The sequence below is a fragment of the Equus przewalskii genome, chromosome X, assembly GCF_037783145.1.
Source record: "Equus przewalskii isolate Varuska chromosome X, EquPr2, whole genome shotgun sequence".
NCBI lineage: Eukaryota > Metazoa > Chordata > Mammalia > Perissodactyla > Equidae > Equus > Equus przewalskii.
Window position 1 is genome coordinate 13,978,308 of NC_091863.1, and position 24,988 is coordinate 14,003,295.

General features: G+C 37.2%; 1 protein-coding gene across 2 annotated transcripts in view; it reads right to left on the bottom strand.

Moving 5' to 3' along the window:
- Positions 1-24,988, bottom strand: part of SCML2 (Scm polycomb group protein like 2) — a 92,409-nt gene that overhangs the window by 31,784 nt on the left and 35,637 nt on the right. For both annotated transcript variants that reach the window (XM_070606711.1, XM_070606712.1), the window contains exons 6-7: positions 24,388-24,476; positions 14,556-14,799 (exon numbers count right to left, since the gene is read on the bottom strand). In XM_070606711.1, the coding sequence (XP_070462812.1) occupies positions 14,556-14,799; positions 24,388-24,476 (333 nt within the window). The remainder of the gene's footprint in view (positions 1-14,555; positions 14,800-24,387; positions 24,477-24,988) is intronic.

The following is a 24,988-nucleotide window of genomic DNA, read 5'->3' on the forward strand; positions in this document are numbered from 1 at the left end:
CGAAGGAAACTACAAGGGTAGTTACTGGTGGAAAGGGAAATAAGGAAGCATGTTCCTGACACTTATCACAGCAGGCATTTGGAAGCCAGAAGCCAGATGAGGACTATGAATTTTCTTGGAAGAGACAGGGTAGAGATCATATGGACATGGGACTCTGGTACCAACTGCTCTTTATACCTATTCTCTCCCCTACTTCTTACGATCTAATGCAGGGACACTAGTTCCAGAGTAATTAGGTTCAAATTCAGCTTTACCACATAATAGCTATGAGATCTTGGGCAAATTATTTAAGTTCTCCATGTAGCACGTGGTATACACTCAATAAATGTTAGCTGTTATTATCAGCAGCAGCAGCAGCATCACTACCATCACCATCCCTGTCTCTACTCTAACCCTCCCTTCCCAGGCCCTGAGGGTACTCCTTGCCCTCTTCCATCAATGAACTGGATATTGGGGAAACCTTGTTGCCAATGCCTAACAAACGGAAGAAAAAAGTTTCCTCCAAAAAAGGAACTCCTATTTATCTACCTTCTCTCTAGCTAATACCTTCATTTCACTCCTTCCTTTTATGACCAAACTTCTTGAAAGACTAGCCCATGTTCATTATTATTGCCAGTTTCTCATTTTTCAACTCTTTGCAATTACACTTCCAGAAACGTCTTTTTAGGGAACCTCTGGGTGCTAAGATCACCCACAACCTCCTAACAGCCATTGACAAAGGATGCTTCTTCCTGATCTTATTTGGCTTCCAGCACTAAACACCTTTGATAATGTCTGTCTTTTAAAATTCTTTTTTGGGTCTCACACAGCCACTTCCTCCTGGTTCTCCTACCTCTGTCACTTTTCCTGTAGTGTTCCCCAGGATTAGCTATCTTTTCCCTACCCTCACCTCAGTTTTGAGTGCTTTAGTTTACTCCTTTGATTTCAGCTACTGCTTACATAAAATGATTCCCAAATTGCTTGTCTCACGTTCTCTTGCTCACTCAAGCATTCATGTGCCTACATCCACCCCAGCATTCACCTGTCTCAAGTTCTAGAGCTATGTCTTCAATAATCAACTAGATAATCTAAACTAAGCATCTCAAATTCAACATGTCCAAAAGTGGAATTCATTATGCTTATCCTATATGCTCTACTTGATGAATGACATTACCTTTTCCCACCCAATTATCAGAAGCCAAAAATCTTAAAGTCATCTTTGTACTCTTCCTCCCTCCTTCTACATGTCTAACCAAGCCTACCTAAGTATTTCCCAGTTGTGTTCTTTTTTATGCCCGTCAATAACTTGGTTCAAGACCTTATGACTTCTCACATAAGCTACAAATCTTCAGCGATGCCACATTGCCCATATGCTAAAATCTGAACTCCTTGGCCTAGTGTCCAAGGCCCTCTACATATCTTCACGGCCTCATCTCCTCTGCTCCCCAACTATCATTATAGATTCAGCCATAATCATCTGTTTCAAGTCTCCAAACACTCTAACCCTTACTGCCTTTGCAGAGGGTGATTCAAGAAAGGCCTTTCCTCCCTTGTCAATGACTAAACTACTATACATTATTTGAAACTCTGCTCAATTACCAGCTGTATAAAATTCTAGCACTAAGCTCCTAGGCAAACCATAGGACCTTAATGCTCATATAGTGCACATACTGCATTTATCTCAACCAGCACAGATCTTATAGCATCTGTACTTAGCAAGGATGTGGAGAAATTACAACCCTCATACATTGCTGGTGGGAATGCAAAGTGGTATAGCTGCTGTGGAAAACAGTTTGGCAGTTCCAGAAAAATTAAACACAGAATTAACATAAGGACCAGCAATTCCACCCAGAGGTATATACGCAAAAGAAATGAAAACAGGATTCAAACAAGTACATGTATGGCCATGTTCCTAGCAGCAATATTCACAGTAGCCAAAAGGTGAAAACAGCTCAAATGTTCATCAATGGATAAATGGATAAACAAATGTATGCCGTATACATGCAATGGAATATTATTCAGCCATAAAAACGAATGAAATACTGATATATGCCATGGCATGGGTATACCTTGAGGACATTATGCTAAGTGAAAGAAGCCAGACGCAAAATCACATATTTTATGATTCCATTTACATGAACTATCTAGAAGAGGTAAGTCCACAGAAACAGAATACAAATTGGTGGTTAGCAGGGGAAAGGAGGAGGAGGGAATGGAGAGCAACCGCTTAATGAGCATGGGATTTCCTTTTAGGGTGATGAAAATGTTTCAGAACTAGATAGAAGTGGTAGCTGCACAACACTGTGAATGTACTAAGTGCCCCTGAATTGTGCATTTTAAAATAGTTAATTTTATGGTATGTGAATTTCACCTCATTAAGAAAAAAACACTGAGGGAAAAAAAGGAACAGAAATTTGTATACTTCAATGGGCCAGAGACTTTACATATATTATTAAAATTTGTCTTTACACTTTTGTAAAGCAAGTATTATTATCTCCATTTTTCATATAAAGAAATAGAGGCACAGTGAGATAAGTAATATCCAATCCAGGATTACACATCTAGTCTAGAAGTGGTACAACTGGGATTCAAATTCAGGACTCTCTCACCCAACCACCCCCCAACCCCACCCTCTTTGCTGAAACTGAATACTATTTTTAAGTAGTAAGGGGAAAAACTGAAAAAAAACATAATCTTTTAACTAAAATATTTTCTTTTAAACAAAATGCAGAATTAAATGGTTTGGTTAAACATTTTTTTCAGGTTCAAATTTGAGGGAGCTTACACATAAACCACAAAGAAAAATATTTAAAGTAGCACTAAAAACAAATTATCACCTCGAGGGTATTATGTTAAGCGAAATAAGCCAGTCAAAGAAAGACGAACTCTATATGACTCCACTCATAGGTGGAAGTTAGTATATTGACAAGGAGATGTGATCGGTGGTTACCAGGGAAAAGGGGGGGTGGGGGGAGGGCACAAGGGGGGAAGTGGTGTACCCACAACATGACTAACAAAAATGTACAACTGAAATCTCACAAGGTTGTAATCTATCATAACATTAATAAAAAAAAAAGAAAAAAAACAAATTATCAACATGCTCTTAATAATCTAGTGTGTAGGTACTTTAGTTTTTTCAACTCTCTTGGCCAAAGACACCCTTAAGAAAAATTGGGGTGGGCCCAGTGGCGCAGCGGTTAAGTTTGCATGCTCCCCTTCAGCAGCCCAGGGTCCACCAGTTCAGACCCTGGCTGTAGACCTACGCACTGCTTATGAAGCTATGCTGTGGCAGGTGTCCCACATCTAAAGTAGAGGAAGATGGGCCCAGAGTCTCTGGGCCCATCTTCCTCAGCAAAAAAAGAGGATTAGCAGCAGATGTTAACTTATAGGGCTAATCTTCCCCAAAATAAAAAATAAAGAAAGAGAAAAAAAATTGCATAAATATTGGAGGAGTACCTTCCGACAGTCTTTGTTTATTCTCCAAATTTTCTTGTGGATTTTCTCTAATTGAAATATTTACAATCAAAACACATTTCATGTCTATTAATTACTATAATAACAGAGTAAGAATACCTAAATAGACGGGACCAAACCAATACAATTCTGTGTACACAGAACAGAACACAACATAGGCTTTTGAAGAAGTCCTCAGTTGGTCTCAAGGACTATTGGTTATTAACATGTCCAATTTTTTAATTAAAATATCCTAAGGCTTATATTCCAAAATATTAGCAGTGACTATATCCAGATGGCAGGAATACAAGCAATTTCTAGATTTTACTCTTATCACTTATCTTTGTTTCCTAAACGTTCTACAATAAATACCAATTTTGTCATTAAAAAATATAAAATGCCTCAACAAAGATAAACAACCTAGCCACCTTTTTGACCAACAGAACCAGCCATTCTGAACATTTAGATGTCTCTAAAGAAAACAATTATTCAACATAAGCATTATAATATTCTATTTTGATAAAAAGCCATAAACTTTTAAGACTAGCATAGACAAACATTAGAAATACCCATGCAGGCTGACTGCATACTGGCAGTGACCTTGAGAATCTATAGCTCAGTCTCCAGTAATTTCAGAATCAAAGAGTAAATTCTCTCAGTAGCACAGACAGAAATCTTTCAGAGAAGCTGTCTCAGCCAAACATAATGGTAAAAGCATCTCTAGTAGTTGAGCTGCAGAGACACACGGGAGCAGGGGCACTCTCTGTCCTGGTCAGAACCCACCCCCTCCCGTCTCGTCAATCCTGCCTCCTACAGGGTTCTGCTTATCACTCTTGTATCATCAAACACTTCTCTACGATACTGTTTTTTCACTCTCTCTCTCACTTTCCTACTGTACCCAAAACAAGCATAAAAGTCCTTGTCGAGTCTCCTTCCCCTTCATTTTAAAAGGCTTATTCGTTTTACAACTAACCACTACAATGAAAACGGATGGCAAACACTAGAGAAGTTACAAAGGAAAATGAAGTCTTTAATTTTTAGTGGTAGCTGTCTCAGTTTTTATGGAATGGAACCTGTCCTTTCATATTTTACCCTTTGTTGGACCTTGCACCAAGTTACCTATTCTAACCTGAGGGCTCGGCCGGGTTCCCTGCTCATTTACCAAGCAGGGATGGTTTGGCTGGCATGGTCAGAGTCCAGTAGCATAAACAAGCCCAGCCCTGTTGCCTTAGCTCCTCCATCGGCCTTCCTGAGTCTTCTTGATGACCCATGTAGGTTTTCCTCTTAACACCAAGAATCACAGTTTTGCAGTATTAAAAATACCTTAAACATACAATAAAAAGTAACTCCCACAAAAAGAAATAAATCATGCACTCAGAAAAGTACAGATCTCATTTAAAAGAGCTTGCTTTTGGGGTCTGACAGAGCATCCTCATTTGGGAAGTGGTGCTATGTCTTTTCCAGCAACTTTTAAAAATTATGTCCGGACAATTAAACTAAAACCAAATACAGTGAAAGGATCTGTAGTTTTGATTCATTCCCCCATTTCAAAACAGGGGTTGGAGGCCTAAGATAAACAGATTTAAAAAGGGAGAAGAAACTCTTCATACACCTTATAAAACACAGAATATTCTATCTTGAGGTTATTGAAAACTTATAAAAATGTGACTGGGAAAAATTTACCAAACACAATTGAAAGGTTAAAGGACAGCTCTCTAACTTAAAGAAAATACAAAAGTCCAGTTAAAGTTATCTCCATACCTAAATGACAGGGCCTTTTTTCTTGGCATACATGCTAAATTAAAATAAGAAAATCTAATTTAGTAGAATTTACATGGTTTTCCTACTCTGTTATATAATTATATCTCTTAAATATTCAGCCTAGAAAGGAAATCATAAAAATGCAAGAACAAGCTAGAAATCAGGATTACAATTTAAAAGGGCTTTAAGAGTGTCGTTTAAAAAATATATTTGTTTTCTACTTGCCAATCATAGATGCTTTGTAAACTACTCCCTTCAGCTTCATGGGGAGTGCTTTCCAGGAAGACCATTTTATTTCACAATCACTACTCGTATCTGCTCATTTCAAAAGAAACCAAGATTTTGGTCACAATGACATTATTCAAAAAGATGACAATTTCCAAAACCTTTAATATTTTCAAAACAGAGTTCACAAGAAAAGAAGCAACTTTAGTTGTTTCAGGTCAATTCATAATTCATCTAACAATACTGAGATTTTAAAAGTCACTCAATTTTTAAACCATAGCATCTTTTCTCTTATTGAAGACTTCTACAGAGTGACTTCTACTATGCTGTTCAAAAAGAAAATCACAGGAGTCACCGCTATAATTTCCACAAAACACATTAAATGTATTGACACTATATTTAATTAGTAAAATATGATCCACATTTATATATCATAAAAATACTTTTAATAAGTTCCATGTAATATCAGTGAAAAATCATGCCATATTCCTCAAAGCTACAGAAAAAAATCTGGCAACACTTTTCATTACAAACTGGAGATTTAAATGATCAAATTTGACTTATAATAGGGCTGTTCCTCCTTTATTTTAAACCATTTTTATGGTGGAAATAACCAAAGATTGACCTTTCCCTTGTACCATACAACAATTTTTAGAAGTGACTAATCAAATAATAGTGCCAATAATTCAATAAGTTATATTTAGAACAAAATAGAGGATTTTTTGAGATAAGAGAAATGACTGGGATATTTAGTATACAAAAGCTAACAAAGCAGACAATGAATTTCTTTATAACCATACTTCAACTACAATAAAAAGAAACTTTGGGGGTAATTCCTACCTTTAGAAATATTCCAGAGAAACAAGTTGTTGCTGTATTTACCATTAAGGTGATTTAGGTTCCACTTGATACCCTTTCTCCTTTACCAGGAATAAAAATGCCTTTCTGGAGAAAGCGAGTCAACAACAAAGCCCATGTTGCCCGAGCAAGCCTGAATTTCCAGCAAATGAGGATGAAGCTATTTGCATTTGTTGGTTTAAGGGGGAGTGGGGGGGGGATAGTGGGAGGAGGAGACTAAGAAGACTGCTAAAGTAATTCGCATATTGTCTGTGGGCTGTATAGACAGTGATCATCAGTCACCTGTTCAAACTTCCTTCACTCCTGCCTTTAGAGAACAACCAAAGGTTACCCTGGGTCAGAGAAGCTAGAAAGAAATGAGAAGACATGCAAAACCTAACTGCCAACCCATTGCGTCTGTAGACAAAGTTATCCCCGCTGGACCACATGTCCTAAAAACCAAGACATTTTAATAGTCTCAAGAGGACTTGTTAAAATATATCATAGAAGAGAAACAAAAAAGAAGCTCCAGGCTCTGCTTGTAATTATTGTAGTATTTAGCTGAAAAACTTAAAACAGAGAAAGGACACTTGCTTTTTTTCAAGATACTTCTTTACATCATAATAGCCATCTCATTTGCACAAGCAAAACATTTGTTCCAAGTTGTTTGTATGAAAAAGAAAATATCAGCTGTTTTAAATTTCATGGCTTTTGAGTGAATAGTTTGGGTTGACAGCATTTCTAACTATTTCATTTATACCAAACAACAAGCGTACTGAATATTCTAAGTATATTAGTCCGTATTTTATTATAAGTTACATTAAAGGCAAAAATGTAAACACTCAAGTGTCTATTCAGAAGCTTTCTGGTGGAACTGACACACCTTTAACTTTTTACAACCTTAATTACATGTCCCTCTGTTACTTCTGATCCGCTATAGAAGAGAAACGAAAAGTGCTACTTTATGTGGTTTTTACCGAACACAGAAAGTCGTATAAAAAGAGGAAAATAGTTGGTAAAGATATGCCCTAAAAACTACAAAATCTTCATTTTAAAATTTAGAGAGAGGTGAAGCACAAATTACAGAAACCACATACTCCTCTGCACACGTCTGAACAAAGAGCAAAAGCAGCCATAATTTCTGGTTTTGTTTTTAATGAGAATGAGGTGGGGGTGGGGAGTAGAGCTACTTCTTGTTTGCTCAATAGAAGCTTTGAAATACTTCTCAAAAGACTAACTTTGAAACAGTTCAGAAGGAAAACGTTACATAGGAAGGACTTTACAAAATCAGACGACTATAAAAAATGACTAGTTACATATTTTAAGAAGATCAAGTTTAGATTGTAAAACCCACTCTCTTAAAATTCTAATTAAGAAAAAACTACTCAAGCGTGTGTGCGCGCCCAGGCACACAAAACATAAAATAAACCAGCATTCAAAGAAGCTAACAGTGTCCAACATAATTACATTTAAAATCTATTTAAATATTTTTACTTTAATTTTAAGAAGAAAGTTTCTATTCATATAATTTATGTCTGAGGAAACCCAATAAACTGAAGGATTTTATCAAGAAAAGAGTTAAGATGGTCACTGATAGCCTATGGTGCCACTAGACAGGAATGCTTGGCTACACCTTCCTGATTCTAGGTTTTCCCCTCCTCCACAGTTCCCTTTGGACCAGAGGAATTCCTCTATACCCTTGGGATCCTGCAACTTTATACTCAAAGCATCTGGAAGCTTGCTGCCCTCCTGTATAGCTACAATTGCTTAAAGAATTAGGCTACAAGATGACACTTCAGACCAGTGTCGGTCATTAATTTACAATCAATGATGCATAAGTATGAAGTTAAGCTACATAAAAGTAATTCACTAACGTTTTAGAAACTATTTAAATTCAAAATTTAATTTATATAGTTAACTTTAGAAGTATTAACTACCTTTAAAGCCAGGTAGACTAGTTTACAATGTAGCAGTTTATATTAAGAAAAAATTTTCGAATATCCCACAATATTAGGGAAAAAATGTTCATTGGGGCAAATTTCTTAAAAGAACCCTCTGCTTCCGAGTTTCTCCAATTTCTCAAAAGACTAAAAACCTAGACTGTGTTCATAAATAAAATTATAGAAACAAAACAGTAACCTATTTATTTACAAACTTTCCCAAATAAAGACAGGAACAAGATTTAAAAATAAATAAATAAATAATAGCCTTTAAAACAGCGGTAGCCTCAGTTCTGATTCTAAGTTGCTTGATTCTAAGACTTGCTCCTTCATGTATTAAATATTTGGACTTTAATGAGATGATTGGCTATAAATTCCTATAACTGTATATGCCAGAGAACAAGGAAGGGCAATATGAGAGGAAACCAGTAGCTTACAGGGCATTCCTAAATTTTAATCATTTTTTTAGAGAGAACTAAGATATAAGATACAATGGAGCCGTGGGAACAACTTGAAATAGAAAATATCAAGATCAAATAAATTCTGCAAGAAGAAAATCTACAATGGGCCTTGTTTTAGTTTACTTGCCTTGGCCTTCTTTAAGTGGCGAAGGACACACAGCAGCACACATATTTCTTTCCTGTTTCTCACCAGACACCCTGTACAGGTCTCCAGAACAAATCTGATGAGCTGTGACAGCATCAACCAAAAGCAAAGGGCTTTGAAAGATTGTAGGGTCATAACAAGAGCCAAGAAAGGAAAACCTAAATAAACAAGAGAAAAAAAGCCACACAGCTTGCTGAGTTTTCTATCCCAGGTATGTTTCTCAGTGGATTTTTCTACCAATGATAGACCTGGTAAGAACTTGGCTGTTTCTGATTATAGAAGTGTTAACAAAGGGAGAAAAAAAATTTGTTAGAAAAAGCTTGAGTAATTTAAACTTTATTCTTGAAAAGAAAACCAGTAAAGCTTAATTAAACAGTCTTTTAATCTAAAATCAAATCAAGTAGCATTCATGGATGCCTCACTATATTTCTTTAAGAAACTATGCAAGTGAATTGTCCTTAGTCATTAACTATTTGAAAAAGTTTTATGTGTATATCTTAAAAATATGTTGGAAAAGCAATTATATAAAGATTGAAAAACAAACATTTCCAATGTATTTAAGAAATATTCAACATGAACAAAAACGAGATTTTTAAAAATTTACGAAATTCAATTAATTTAATATTATTTGTGCCTTTTGAAGTTATTTAACTCTAAGGTCCTTAAATTATTTAATATTCAAGTCAATAAATTTGATATTTCTGTACATTTTTAAAAAGACCATAATAACATTAAAAAGAAAATGACTAAAAAAGAAGTTTTAACCTTTACGACAAAGGGTTGATATGTGTAATAAATGAAGCACTCAAACAAATCAACAAGAAAAGGAACATTCTAAGAAAAAAGCATGAAAAGGTAATTTTTAGCTTGTTATTTTTACAAGATAACACCCAAAACTCACTAGAGAAGGAGGAGTGGAAATGGGTATACCTATCTGAAAGACAATCTGTCAGCCTTAGAAACATAGCCCCTGACCCAGCAAACTCAACCTATGGAAATAATTAGAGAAGCATGCAAAGACATATTCATCAGATCATCTAGTTTAATAACATAAATCTTGAGACATTCTAAATATCAAACAAAATAGAAGTTTGGTTAAATAAATTATGATATAGCCATATGATAGAATACAACATAGAAATAAAATTGAATTTGTAGGGATATATTTTACATGTGAATATAGTCACAGTATATTATAAAAAGGTACGCAAGAAGGTAGAACATGCAGGATAATCCCTTTTCAAACTAATATTGTTAATTTATTTTAAAGTGCAAATTCAACATACATTTTTGTCTAAAAGAATGCCACAGATAAAAGCAAAAGTTCCCATTACTACTTCCTTTATCACTCTACGCCACTTTCCAAAACTAATCACTATTACAGATTTGATATATAGCCTTTCAGATCCTTTCTATGTATTTATATACATACATCTATAGTTACGTATAGAAATACATATTTGCTTTGTTTGGACTTAATGGTATTATACTGTGTGTATTTTGAGGGATTGCTTTTTTTATTTAATACAACTTGGAGAGCTTTCTTTCTTAGTAAAGAGAAACACTCTCATTCTTCTAAATTGTTCTATATTACTATAAAGAATAAACATACCATAACTTATTCCAACATTTCCCTATTGAATTTGAAAGGGGTAAATGGGTATTCTAAGTTCCTTTTATTGTCTTAGTGCAGAATAAAGATATTGATTAATGTCAGATTTCCATTAAGTTAAGAAAGCATGTTAAGGGGCTGGCCCCGTGGCCGAGTGGTTTAGTTTGTGTGCTCTGCTTTGGCGGCCCAGGGTTTCACTGGTTCGGATCGTGGGCATAGACATGGCACCGCTCATCAGGCCACAGTGAGGTGGTGTCCCACATGCCACAACTAGGACCCATAACTAAAATATACAACTATGTACTGGGGGTATTTGGGGAGAAAAAGCAGGAAAAAAAAAAAGATTGGCAACAGTTGTTAACTGAGGTGCCAATCTTCAAAAAGAAAGCATGTTAAAATTCCTAGAGTATTAAAAGAACAGAAAATACAGAATATAACTTCCAAATAAGGGGAAAAAATAATCCAAAAAAACGACAAAGAAGGAAAATAAAACATAGAAAAGGCAGGACAAATAAAAAGCACAAAATAAGGTGGCATATTGAAAACCAAGTATATTTGTAATTACAATAAATATAAATAGATTAAAAGCCCCAGTTACAAGACAGACTGGCTGACTGGCCAAAAAGTTCAAATCCAAATATTTGCAAGAAAGGCATCCTTTTAGATAAGGATTAGATAAAGGATGAACATTAGACAGACAGAGAGAGAGAGAACAAGAACACCAACCAAACAAAAGCTGGTATAGCTACATTAATAGATAAAGTAGATTTTAAGGTAAAAAAAAAAAAATTACCATAAAGAAGGTTACTACAGAAGGTCAACTGGCCAGGAAGTTACAACAGTTCAAAATTTGTACACGCCTGATAATGTAGTCACAAAACAGATAAAGCATGAAGTAAACACTGGAAGAACTACAAAGAAAAATAGACTCATAATCATAATGGAACCTATGGGGAAAGACAATTCGAGTGACAGCAAACTTCTCATCACAAACCATGGAAGCCAGAAGGAAGTTGCAAAACATTTTTGAAGTGCTGAGAGAAAAGAACTGTCAATTCTATATCCAGCATTATCCTTCAAGAATGAAAAAGAAAGAAAGACATTCTTGGATGAAGGAAAACTAACAACTTGTTGCCAGCTGACCCACTTTAAAAGAATGACTAAAAGAAGTTCTTTAAACAAAGAAAATGATAAAAGAAGGAATCTCTGAAAATCAGGAAGGGAGAAAGAACAATTGAAAGGGCAAAAATGTGGGTAAATCCAATAGACTTTCCTTCTCTTCTTGAGTTCTCTAAATTATGTTTAATGGTTGAAGCAAAAATTTTAACACTGTCTAATGCCATTCTCAATGAGTATAGAGGAAATATTTAAGACAATTATATTGTAAATGGTGGAGGGTAAAGGAACATCATCAAGGTAAGGTTTCTAAACTTCACTTTGGTGAAATGTCTAGTGGGGTAAAGGACAGAGGAGGCAAATCTCAGAAAGCATTGGTGAAGCCACATTTTTTTTTAAATGCTTTGCATCTCCTGTTTACTCTTCAACTCTCTAAATCTGGGTTTTCAAAGAAATCTAGTAACCACGCTTTTACTTAAAACCACTAATGAGCTCTCCTCTGGACTTTTGTGCTGCATTTGATAGTGCTGAATACTCCTTAAAATCTTTCCTCTCCTGTTGTTGGGGCAAACAACCTAGTGGCTCTCCTACATTTATATATACTTTTTCTCAGTATCCTAAATTGACTTCTATCTTCCACCTATCCCCGATTTTTGTGTTTCTCAAGGTTTGGGCCTCAAATCACGTGCAATGGAAACACCTGAGCCCCACTCTGGACCTACTGATTCAGAACCCCTGGATGTGAGTTCCAGAGCATCAGCCTTTTAACAAGCTCCCCAGGTAATTCAAGTGTGAGAATTATCGTTTTAAATGTTGATCCACAAGGTTCTGTCATTGGTCCTCTTCTACCTCTACTTGTTACACAAGAACAATCAAAACCACACCCAGAACTTCCACCATTTACTGCTATCAATAGGATGTGTAAACTGCCCACCCCTCCCCCGCCAGAACATATAATCCCACCTGACACAAAAAATATTTGTTTGAATGAACATAATGACCCTCAAAACTACTTTGTCAACCAAGAATTATCTCTTTTAGGCTCCACACTTGCATGTGCAGCTATCCAATGGACATGTCCACCTGGATGTCCTAAAGCTACCCTGAATCAGTTAGAATTAAGTTCAACTAACAGCAACAGAAAAGCCCAAAAGAGTAGTGGTTTATATAACATAGAAGTTTATTTCTCTCAAATGACAGTCTGGAACAGGCTAGTATGAAAATGCTGCTCCACAAAGTTCTCAGGGACTCTGGCTCCTTTCTGCTTTCCACCCCACTATGCCTAGAATATGGTCCCCATTTCATGGTCCAAGATGGAGAGCCACCCAAAATAACCACATTCCAAGCAGCAGGATAGAAGCAAAAGAAGAAACAGAGAAGAGTACATTCATATCTCTGTAACATACTCCCTGAAAGTAGAACACACTACCTGTACTTTTATCCCAGTGACCAGGCTTAGTCTCATGGCTATATCTAACTGCTAGGAAGGCTGGTAACATAGTCTTTATGTTAGGCAGCCAAATTATGCTACTAAGAAAAAAAAAAGGGAGACCAAATACTGGAGGACAACAGCATTCCTGGTCACATACTCCAAAGTCACCATGTCCCAAACTGAATTCATGAGTTTTCAGGATAAACTGTGCGATTTTACACCTCTGTGATGTGTCCACCCCACTTCTATTTCCATTCTGCATGGCAAACTCCTTCTCCTCTCTTAAGATTCAGATAATGTGTCTTTCTGTGAAGCTTTCCTTTACCCAAACACCTTTCCATCTAGCCTAAACAGAGTGGATGTCTTTGGACCATCTTCATATCTACCATACATACCTATTTTTGCATTGCTAATTTTGCATTGTATTTTTTTTAAAGTCTACCCCCTCCATTCATCCCTCTCCTACTAGCAGGTAAACTTCTTGAGGGCAGAGACTATGCCTTATTTATCTTAGTATCATATGCACATAGATCTGTTATCATACTAAATTTTACAAAAGTCAACCATTAATATCTGTCTCTTAAAATTATGGCAACAGGGAACTAATAAAAGTAGTATGTAATAAAAAGAACATCACAGTATGTATTGTAGTATAACGGGATTTGTTAAAGTCCCAAATTATAGAAGATTCTAAGAGCAGTTATAAGAATAATATGGCTATATGCTCTTACCTAGCTACTGCCCTCCTCCACACATCCTACCTACTCATTTTCTATACCCATCTTTCTTTTATTCTGGTATAAATAAATAAATTTAGTTGGGTAAGTTTTAAGTATGTTAACATTTGATTCCACTAATAAGTTTATATTTAACTTAGGCCAATGATTGGGTTCCGTGCTTAGACCCCACTTAAACCTCAGCAGTTATTCCATCACAGAAGACCAGGTTAGGAATGACTGAGTCCTTGGAAGAGTCACCAAGGAGCTTCAATATATTGATGACTTTCCTCTGAAAGAAAATATCTAGATGATCATAGTATTCAACTTAGGAAGCACGGCATTACAGCTGATAAACACACGACTAAAATAACATACTAAGCTATGATGGCTTCTATAGAGTCGAAAATATTCACTGATGTGTAGATTTTACTTAAGACTATCAAAGTATCAATTTAACTTGAGAATACTACCAAAATCATGTAAAACACGTACGTAACAGTTGTTATGCCCAAACTTTTAAAAACTATCATTGAGATACAAACAATGGAATACCATGTGTAATTTTAAATTGAATATCAACTACAAAGGTAGCTGAGCACCCCAAAATGCTGATACTAGCAAGCCTTCAATGGTCCAAGTGCGACTTGTAGCTTTGCCCATCTTCTCCAGTGTGGACTGTCAATTGAGACTATGATGCTGGGTTGGCCCTCAAGAATTCTAATCATAGCCTTCTTTAACTTGGGTTCTCTGGCCTGTATAGTGCCCTCGCTGTTCTGCCTGATGCTCCAGTGGAGCATTTAGTCCTAACCTCAATGCTAATAGCAGTTAGATCTAACTTCAATAAAACAAAAGAACGTGTCATTACTTATTCTTACCATGAGTTCCTGGTGGTTGTAAAACATCTCCTGTCAGCTGACACCACCCAATTGGGAAAATATCTCGGCAATCGTACTTGCACCAATAATCAAAAGCTCCACTCCAGCCATCGAATGTGATATAAACTTCATCTCCTTTAACATCTCCAACAGTTGCAGGACAGATCAGATAAGGGTTCTTTTTGTCTATAGCTTCAAGTTTCATTCCCACTTTAAAATTATTTAGAGGTGGCTTTGGCGGTTCCTATGAAAACATTTTAAAAAAAGTTTTCATTGTTAAGGTATATTAAGAAACATTTGCTCAAGTGTATTCTTATAACCTATAGCAACCAAAAATTAAGCTCCATGTTTATCAATTAAATACAGGAAGAAAACAGTTCTCACAGATCTCTCTAAAACCCTGCTCTATAACATCTCACTCTGGAGCAGAGCCGAGAACCTGGAAGAAAACAAAATCAGCCTGATAGTATTCATTCATTCATTCAAGAAATATGCATTATATATTATGTACCAAGAATTTAGGATTCGTTGGTGAACAAAAATATCAAAGATCCCTGCTCTGGTGGAGCTTACATTCTAGTGGTAGTGGCACTGGTGGTTGGGGGCTGGGTGGGGGAAAGGGGTGGAAAAATCAACAAGAAATTTTAAAAGAGGGAGTCAAACAACCCTAATAAATATGTAAATTATAGGGTATGGTGAAAGGTGGTTAAGTCCAAAGAGAAGGAAGAGCAGCAGATAATACCCAAAAAGAAACTCAAAGTATAAAATACAGACACAAGACCATGAAAGTCATATAGTCTGGGGTCATTTATGATATCCAATCCAGAAACCAATATTTAAAAAAGTATTCCTTACTTACAAAAAGTTAAAGCATGCAAATGCTAACAAGATTCTTAGAAAGCCCAAGTGCTATGTTAAAAGCAACACCTTTTCTTTCAATTTCCTTTTTATCCTAGTAAATGGCACCATCAGCAATCCAGTTACCCAAGCCAGAAGCCTGGAAATAGTCCTAGACCAGTGGTTCCCAGCCCGACTGAATATTAGAATCACCTGGGGCCACTGCCAGTGATACTGATTAAACTGATCTGGGGTGGGACCCAGGCATCAGCACATTTTAATTCCCCAGGTGATTCTAATGTGCATCCAAGGCTGAGAACCACTGCCCTAGATGCATCCTTTTCCCTTAACACTCACATTCAAAGACCACAACCTACCAATCCTACCCCCTAGATCTCTAGAATAACATTAAAAGTTAACCTTCAATTGTTTAGTATATGCCAGGTACTGTTTTAAATGTTTCTATATATATTCATTTAATTCTCACAACAACCCTATGAAGTCAGTGCAATCATTATCCCCATTTTACAGATGATGAAATCGATGCATAATTGCCTAAGAATACATTATAAGTATCAGAGCTAGATTTTAAACCTAGGCAGCCAACTCCTTGGAACACCCACGCCATCATCTGCCTGGCCAACTCCAACTCATCCATCTAAAAGCTCAGCTCTTTAAGGCTTCCCTGACCAACTCCTGCCCATCCCTAGGCCCACTTCAAATAGAGGTGCTCTTGCCTTCCTTCAATTGTGAAACTACTGTTGAAATGTGTTTACTCCTCTGCGAAACTAAGGGATTCTCAAAAGCAGGTACCATATCTTATTCACATTGTTACTTCCAGCACAGTACCCAACAGCAAGCATTTTTTTCAAAAAAATGAATGAACTAAAGAATTACCTGAAGAACAGTAAACAAAGTCTCAACTAATTCTTTCACCAAGATATAATTTAAAAAACATATCTTGTAGGTTGGTTCCTTTTTTAATGCCCCCTTTAAACCCATCTCATCATCCCGTACTTTTCCACTGTCATACTTTACACACTGGAAATCTGAAAGTTCCTTAATTATTAGCCTTCAAAGTCCTCTTAATTACATATTCTTAATTTGATTCTTAAAAACCACCCTGAAAGTCAGCAGGGCAAAAGTTAGCTTGATCAAACATCAAAGTATCTGATAAATAAATAGCTGGTAAGTAAGAAGCAGAGTTACATACCGCCACTTCATGAAGGGGCTAAAGGTTAATTGTTACTACATATGGAAAGAAAAAAAGCGGGGAGGGGTGGATTTAACAAAGGATAACCTTGGCAGTTGATAAATTTGTGCTGGACATTCACAGAACATAGAAAATATTCAAGGTGCACATAAGGATCCCAGGACCTTACACTGTCACATAACAGAGTAAGAATAAGACTTTCTGTAGCAAAAAGAGGAGGATTGGTGGCAGATGTTAGCTCAGGGCTAATCTTCCTCAAAAAAAAAGGAACTGCTCTTTTTCCATAACATAGCAAATGAAAGGGCTTTATCTCAAAACAAGCTACCTCCAGATTTAGATAATTGGCAAAATGGTTTCCTCTGCTGTCCCTGAAAGATGATGATACAAAGTTGCTTTTAAATATGTTTTTGAAGAACAGGATTTGTCATCATCAATACTTTTTTTTTTAAAGATTGGCACCTGAGCTAACACCTGTTGCCAATCTTCTTTTTGCTTTCTTCTCCTTCTCCCCAAAGCCCCCCATTACATAGTTGTATATTCTAGTTGTAGGTCCTTCTGCTTGTGCCTCAGCATGGCTTGATGAGCAGTGCCATGTCCGCACCCAGGATCCAGACCAGCAAAACCCCAGTATGCTGAAGCGGAGCACGCCCACTTAACCACTTGGCCATGGGGCTGGCCCCTGGCATCATCAGTTCTTGAATGACTTCCTAAACACACAGATATAATTTGCAAAAGCAATAGCTAAAATAAACAAGGGATCATTCTCTTTTCTTTTATTGTGGGAAAAAAAATGATTCTGTTCCAGAAGGTGGCTAGTAAAGAATTCTGTTTTAACCTCCCTCCTTGCTTACATACAATATGGGTTCTCCTTAAAGGCTATTTCTTCCCACATCCCACCAACTCCAAAGCCAGTCACAGCATTATCTGCATTACCCTTGTGGTCTCATGGTTCACTCTCTCCCTTTCTTCAGGATCTTCACTCAAATGGCACCTTCTTGGCAAGACCTTCTTGACCAACGTATCTAAAATGTCACCCTCCCTTCTCCTTAGCACGTACAACTATCAAACATAATATATATTTTATTCATTTAACATGTTTTTTTAAATGTTTTTTTGAAGATTTTATTTTTTTTATTTTTTATTTTTCCTTCTTCTCCCCAAAGCCCCCCAGTACGTGGTTGCATATTTTAGTTGTGGGTCCTTCTAGTTGTGGCATGTGGGATGCTGCTGCAGCATGGCTTGATGAGTGGTGGTAGGTCCGTGCCCAGGATCCGAATCAGCGAAAACTCTGGGCCACGGAAGCAGAGCACGCAAACTTAACCACTCCGCCATGGGGCCAGCCCCTAACGTGGTTTATTATTCATTTCCCCAGTAGAAGGTAAGCTCCATAAGGGTAGTTTTTACTGCTTTGCGTATGGCTATATTCCCAGAGTCTACCTCTGACCACAAACTCTTGTCCTTAACTTCTACTTCCTTACTTTTAATCAACTACTTCTTTGACCTCATCAAGAATGGCTATTATTAAAAAGAAATAACAAGTATTGGAGAATATGTGGAGAAAAAGGAACCCTCATACACTGCGAGAGGAATCTAAATTGGTACAGCCACTATGAAAAACAGTATGGAGAGTCCTCAAAGAAATTAAAAACAGAACTACCATGTGATCCAGCTGTTCCACTTTTGGGTACTTATCCAAAGAACACAAAAACACTAACCAAAAAGATATATGCACCTCTATGTTCATTACAGCATTATTCACAATAACTAAGCCTTGGAAGCAACCTAAGTGCCCATCAACAGCTGAATGGATAAAGAAGATATGGGGGGGGGGGACTGTGTGTGTATATTCCACACAATGGAATATTAGTCATAAAAAAAGATGAAATCTTGTCACTTGTGACAACATGGATGGACCTTGAAGGTAGTATGCTAAGCAAAATAAGTCAGACAGAGAAAGACAAATATGGTACGGTTTCACTAAGATACACAAACACACACACATAGACACAGAGACTAGACTGGTGGTTACCAGAGGGGAAGGGGGCAGGGGGAGGGTGAAAGGGGCAAAGGGGCACATGTATACAGTGATGGATGGCAACTGGACTTTTGGTGGTAAACACAATGCCATCTACATGGAAGTTGAAATATAATGATGTATGCCTGAAATTTATATAATGTTATAAACCAATGTGATCTCATAAAAAAATAAAGGGGGAGAGAGAAAGAATTCTAGTCCTTTAACCTTCATTTATTCACTTACAAATATTTGCTGAGTGCCTACTACACGCCAGGTACTACTGAAGGTTTTCGACATATATTAACTAGCAAAACAGACAAAAATCTCCCCCTTGTGGTGCTCACATGCTAGTAAAGATGAGAAACATAATAAAATAAGTAAAATATATTCTATGTTAGAAATGATAAGTGCTATGCAAAAAAGAGAATAGAGAGAGTAAGGGAGATCCAGAGAGTAATGTAGGAGAGGAGTTGTGCGATTTTAAACAGCATAATCAGGACAAGCCTCATATGGAAGGTGATATGTGAGCAGAAACCTGAAGGAGGTGATTATTAACCGTGCAGTTATCTAGAGGAAGAGTGTTCAAGTCAGAGAGAACAGCCAGGGCCAAGGCTCTAAAGCAGGAGATGTGTCTGAAATGTTCAAAGAACAACGAAGCGAGCGTGGCTAAAATATAGTATACAAGTGGGAGAGCAATAGGAAATGAGGTCAGAGAGATGATGAGGGATCATACTATGTAGAGGTGTGCAGGCCACTGTAAGGACTGTGGCTTTTACTCTCAGTAAAATGGGGAGCCCCTGGATGGTTTTAAGCAGAGGAGTGACATAATCCCACTTATTTTTTTAAAAGGAACACTCTGGTTGCTGTGCTGACTATGGACTGTTAAGATTTATAAATAAAGAGACTAATGAGGAGGCTACTACAGTAATCCAGGTGAGAGATAGAGGCAGCTTGTACTAGTCTGATAGCAATTGAGATGGCAAGAAGTAGCTGAATTTTGAATATATTCTGACGGTAGAGCCAACAGGATTTCCTCATGGACTAGATGTAGTGTGCGAAAGAAATAATCACCAAGGTTTTTGGCCTGAGAAATGAGAAACTGGAAGGATAGTTCCCACTCCCTGAGGTTCGAAAGGCTGCACGCAGGTGGAGCAGTTTGAGATGTCTATTAGACATCCAAGTGGGGATACTGAGTAGGTAGGCTGGATATACAAGTCTGAGTTGGGAGAAAAAGGTCTGGATAGGAAATAGAAATTTGAAAGTCATATGAATATAAACTGTATTTAAAGCCAGGAATTAGAGGAGATCACCAAGGAATTAATACACATTGGAGTTTCTCAACCTTGGCACTATTGCCATTTGGGGCCAGAATATTCTGTTGTGGGAGCTGTTCTGTGCATCGTAGGATGTTTAGCAGTGTCTCTGGTCTTTACCCACTAAATGTAAGTAGCAGCCCCCCCCAAGACACAGTTATGACAACCAAAAATGTCCCTAGACATTGCCAAATGTCCCCTAGGGGGCAAATCACCCCCCTTCCAGGTTGAGAACCACTGATATAGATAAAAAAGAGAAGAGAAACAAACATTCTAACATTCTATCACACCCTTTCATGCCCAGGTTACAGAGTATCATGTCACCACTTTCTTTCCAGCACCGCAAACCAACTTACCCCCTTGTCTTTGTTCTGTTTTCTCCAAACATTAGTTCAAAATCACCATCCGCTTAACCTATTTAGACTTAGTTGCTGAGCCCTGCTGGTGAAAAGTCCCACATGCTTATTACATGTAGTGCTACACACACATTTAATCTTCATCCTTAGCTGAACCCTCCAAAATACTGTCATGTGCCCCAAGGCCATTCCATCTCCAGTCCTATACAGCAGTCCAAACCTTTCCCATTTGTCTTAAGACTAATAATGTATTCTCATTACATGTTTATTATTTTATTTGTTAGCTGATTTTCTCCCTAACCAGAGTAAGCTCTCTGCCTTAGTGTTGGAACATAGCAGAAATTCAATCTATGTATGAATCCACCCCTCCAGCCTTTTCTATTTCAGTTTTCTATTTCACAGGGTAAAACGAGGCCATCAGGAATGAACTCTATCAATATTCTGCCCCCACAATTACATATTTAACCCAATCTGAGGACACTTTTCACCTGGCTTTTAGTTCTTGCTAATGTAACTGATGAACTTCCTATCCACGAAATAGTCAAGAATCAGCCTTCCTCTTAACTGACTTTTATTAAGTACCTGATATGGGTACTTATACATATTAGAGGTGAAGGGGCATTTCTTAAGGTTCTAACCTTGACACTCCTCTCTTCTCCTTCCATATATTCTCTCTGGACTAGCTCATTCATGCTCAAGGCTTCCATCACTACCGTTTAAGCTAAAAACTCCCAAATCCACGTACCCAAGCCAAACCTCGTTTCTAAGTGCTAAACACTTTACTTCCAAAAGTCTGGTGGTAGTCATCCCTCCTCAAATTTCCCAAAGGCACCTCGACACGTCCAAAACTAAACCTATCTTCTTCTTCTATACATATTCACCTTTCTCTACTCATCCTTTCTTCATTCATTCAATAAACAAGTATGTACCAGGACCTATGATAGGCAATGAGAATACAAAGACATGTTAACTGCTCAAAAGGAACTCTAGTCTAGGAGGCAAGAGACCGTGAAAATAAGAATATAATCCAATACCTACAAAGACTGAGATATGCACAAGGCGCTAGAGAATTATAAGAAAGGAAAGGGGAAGTTAGGGAAGGTATCTTGGAGGATTTAATGCCTGGCTTGAATCTTAAAAGAAAAATAAGAGTTAACCAAAGATAACCAGCTCTAAAAACAAACATGGTATCAACAGGCTATTACAAGCAATGTAGAACATAAAATCCAAAGCAAGGAGTGGCAGCCATAAACCAGATCATTCAGCACCTTAAAGGTCATATTAACAAACTTATACTTCATCCTGAGTGCAACTGGGAACTTCAAAAAACTTTTAAATGAGGCAATGATGTGGTAAGGCTTTTGTGTCAGATATTTCTAGCAGTTGTACGGAAGGGTGAGAAGATGAGAGGCAGTTATAAGGCTGGTTGAACAGTCCAGGCAAGAGGAAAGCCTGCACGGGAGGCAGTGGTGGTAAGGTTAGAAAGAAGAGACACAACAAAGAAATTATTAGGAAGCTAAGTGGGTGGAGCTTCCTAACTAATTGGCTATCCAGAGGCTCGAGTCAAGAAGTGGGCATTTAAGATGGCTCCTGGCCAACTTTCAAGATTTGCTGAAAAGGGCACTTACAAATCAATAAGCGTAAGAAAAGAAATCCAACACAAAACAGGCAAAGGCTATAATCAGGCAATTCACAGAAAAATAGAAGGCCATTAAACACATTTTAAAAGCTTAATTTCACTGGTAATCAGTTCAATGCAAATTGCACCAAGGGGATACCATCCTCATCCCCACCTCCCAAAAAAAGATTCACAAAATTTTAAAAGATTGATAATATTCACTGTTAGGGAAGGTGTGGGAACACAAACATATCTTACACTAATAGTGGAGCATAGCTTGGAACACCCTTTTGGGATGTAATTTAACAACATACATCAACACTTAAAACATACATTCCCTTTGAACCAGCAATTCTACTTCTATGGATGTAACCATTCACACTTATACAAAAACTGGATACAAGAATGCTCACGGGAGATGATTTAAACAAGAATATGGAGACAACCTAAACATCCAACCCTGGGGAGAGGTTAAATCAAGTATGGTAATCCATACCACAGAAGAGCACAATATAACCTGTAATATATATGAAATGAAATGGAAAGATTCCCAAAATGTGCAATTTTAGAGGAAAAACAATCACAGAACAAAATATTCCAAACTATCTTTAAAAAAATAAAAGCCCATATGTGTTTATAAATGCACAGAAAAATGCCTGGAAGAACACAAATAAAACTTCTATTTAGAGAGAAGAGCGGAATGGATGGGATAAAGGGACACTCATTTTTCACTCTAGCTAAGCGTGTAGTTTGATTTTTCCCCCCAACACAAACATTAATTACTTTTATAATTTTAAAAATGAAAAACATAATGTGTGTGACATGTGGCATGTAACTAGCTGATAAAGCAATGTGCTAAGTAAAACAGATCCAATGGCTTTTCTAAAGTCACAGCCTAAGCTAACAGGTGTTTAATAAAGACTACTGCTAAACATCTCTTTTGTTATTAGCTATTCTCACATGTGCTTTACACACTGCCCAAAGGGCTCGGATCTGCGTGTGCCCTGTGCTGGTAAGGCAAGCCCACTTTCAGCTGCACTCAAATTCTTCTTTGCAATGCAAGTCACATTAGTTGATGTTTCATATCCTTTTGTCTTTAATCTTCTTCAAAAGTTTTTTAAAACTACAATGTTTACCATTCCTGATATGAATAGTTGTAACAAAATTTAAAGTGATTGAGAAAACAATCAGGAAAGAGGGTAAGACTATTTTGACCCACAATTTAACTAAAACTTGGCTTTTATTCATTGTTTCTTAACACAGTGTACTCTCTTCAACATTCTCTCAAGAGCATAAAGAATTTTTGGAATTTTCCCTCTTTGTTATATAATAAGTATTTCCTTATAACAAATTCTTTCTGATGACTGTTTTTAACATTCTTTTACTTCTGAAACCAAATTTCTCCAAGTAACTTTCAAGCGGTTTTTTTGGCCCATCATCATTTTCTCCAATATCAAAAGGATGACTAACATAGCAAAGTGAAGGGAAGCTTCACTTCTGAAGGTAAATAAAAAACAGTAATGAATATTTGCTTCTAGTAGAGCACCCCTTTTATATCTAATGTCAAGAAAGAGGGTACTAACTCATTTTGACTAGTGGGTGATTATAATTGAGCCCTTTTTATGACTTGCTGTTATGAGCTGAATTGTCCTACCCTCAAAATTCATATGTTTAAGTTCTACCCCCCAGTACCTCAGAATATGACTGTATTTCTTTAAAGAGGTAATTAAGTTAAAATGAGGCCATTAGGGTAGGCCCTAATCCAATATGACTGGTGTCCTCATAAGAGAAGGAAATTAGGACACAGGAACACAGAACATGAGAAAATACAAAGAGGAGAAACAGTCATCTACAAGCCAAGGAGAGAGGCCTCAAAACAAACCAAACCTGCCAACACCTTGGTCTCAGTCTTCTAGCCTCCAGAGCTGTGAGAAAATAAATTTCTGCTGTTTCAGCCACTGTTACACACTGAATAGTGTCCTCCCAAAATTCATAAATTGAAGCCCTAACTCCCAAAGTGATGGTATTTAGAGATAGGACCTTTAAGGAGGTAACTAAGGTTAAATGAGGTCATAAGGATGGGGCTCTAATCTGGTGTACTTATAAGAGGAAGGGAAACACCAGAGATCCCTCTCCTTCCCTGCATGCACAGAGAAGAGGCCATGTGAGGACACAGCAAAAAGGCAGCCATCTATAAGCTGAGGAGACAGGCCTCACCAGAAACCAACCTTGATGGCACCTTGATCTTGGACTTCCAGCTTCCAGAACTATGAAAAATAGATTTCTGTTGTTTAAGCCACCCAGTCTGTGATACTTTGTTATGGCAACTCTAGGAGACTAATACACTTGCAATCCAGTAATTTTAAAAAGCATTTTTGCTTTTCCATATCAGAGGAGACAAAGCATTTAATAAGCACCCCCATTAAAACAATAAACCACAGCCCAGTTGATGGAAGCTTTTTATAACATCTTTGTTACCTTCTTAAAGAATGTCGCAGGTGCCATTTCAGATCCATTCAATGTTCGTAAGAGGAACATCGGCCAAGATGACGTATTCATCTGGTACCCTATTTTATAAAATAAATCAGTATCATGAAAAAGCCTCCCTGTAATATTACAGCAAGTTAGTATAAAAATAGGTTTCCTTTACCATTCTTCTCCAGAGAATGATTTTCTTATTGAGGAACTCAGGAAATGGGCAAGAGGAGCAGATGCACCCTCCAATCAGTGCTACTGTACCCACTATACTCTCCGGCAACAATGCTACAGTGGGGGGTAGAAACTCTCATTTTAGAGAAGCCATTAGCTAAGGTTCACCAGCACACATGTATATATTGGGAATGGGCCATAATACTAGAGGTGATCCAAGCCAGAGCCCAAAAGAGCTTCTTTCCACACCAACAGACACATAAGCAGGGCAAAGACTGCAAGAGACTTTCAGCCCCTCTTTTTCCTCAAAGTCCCTGCTTTATTTCCTTTCAGAAAAAGACAGTTTTCAAACTCAGCAAATGTACAATTCCGATGATGTATTTCATTATATGTAAATTTCACCTCAAAAGAAAAAAACTGTAAATAAACA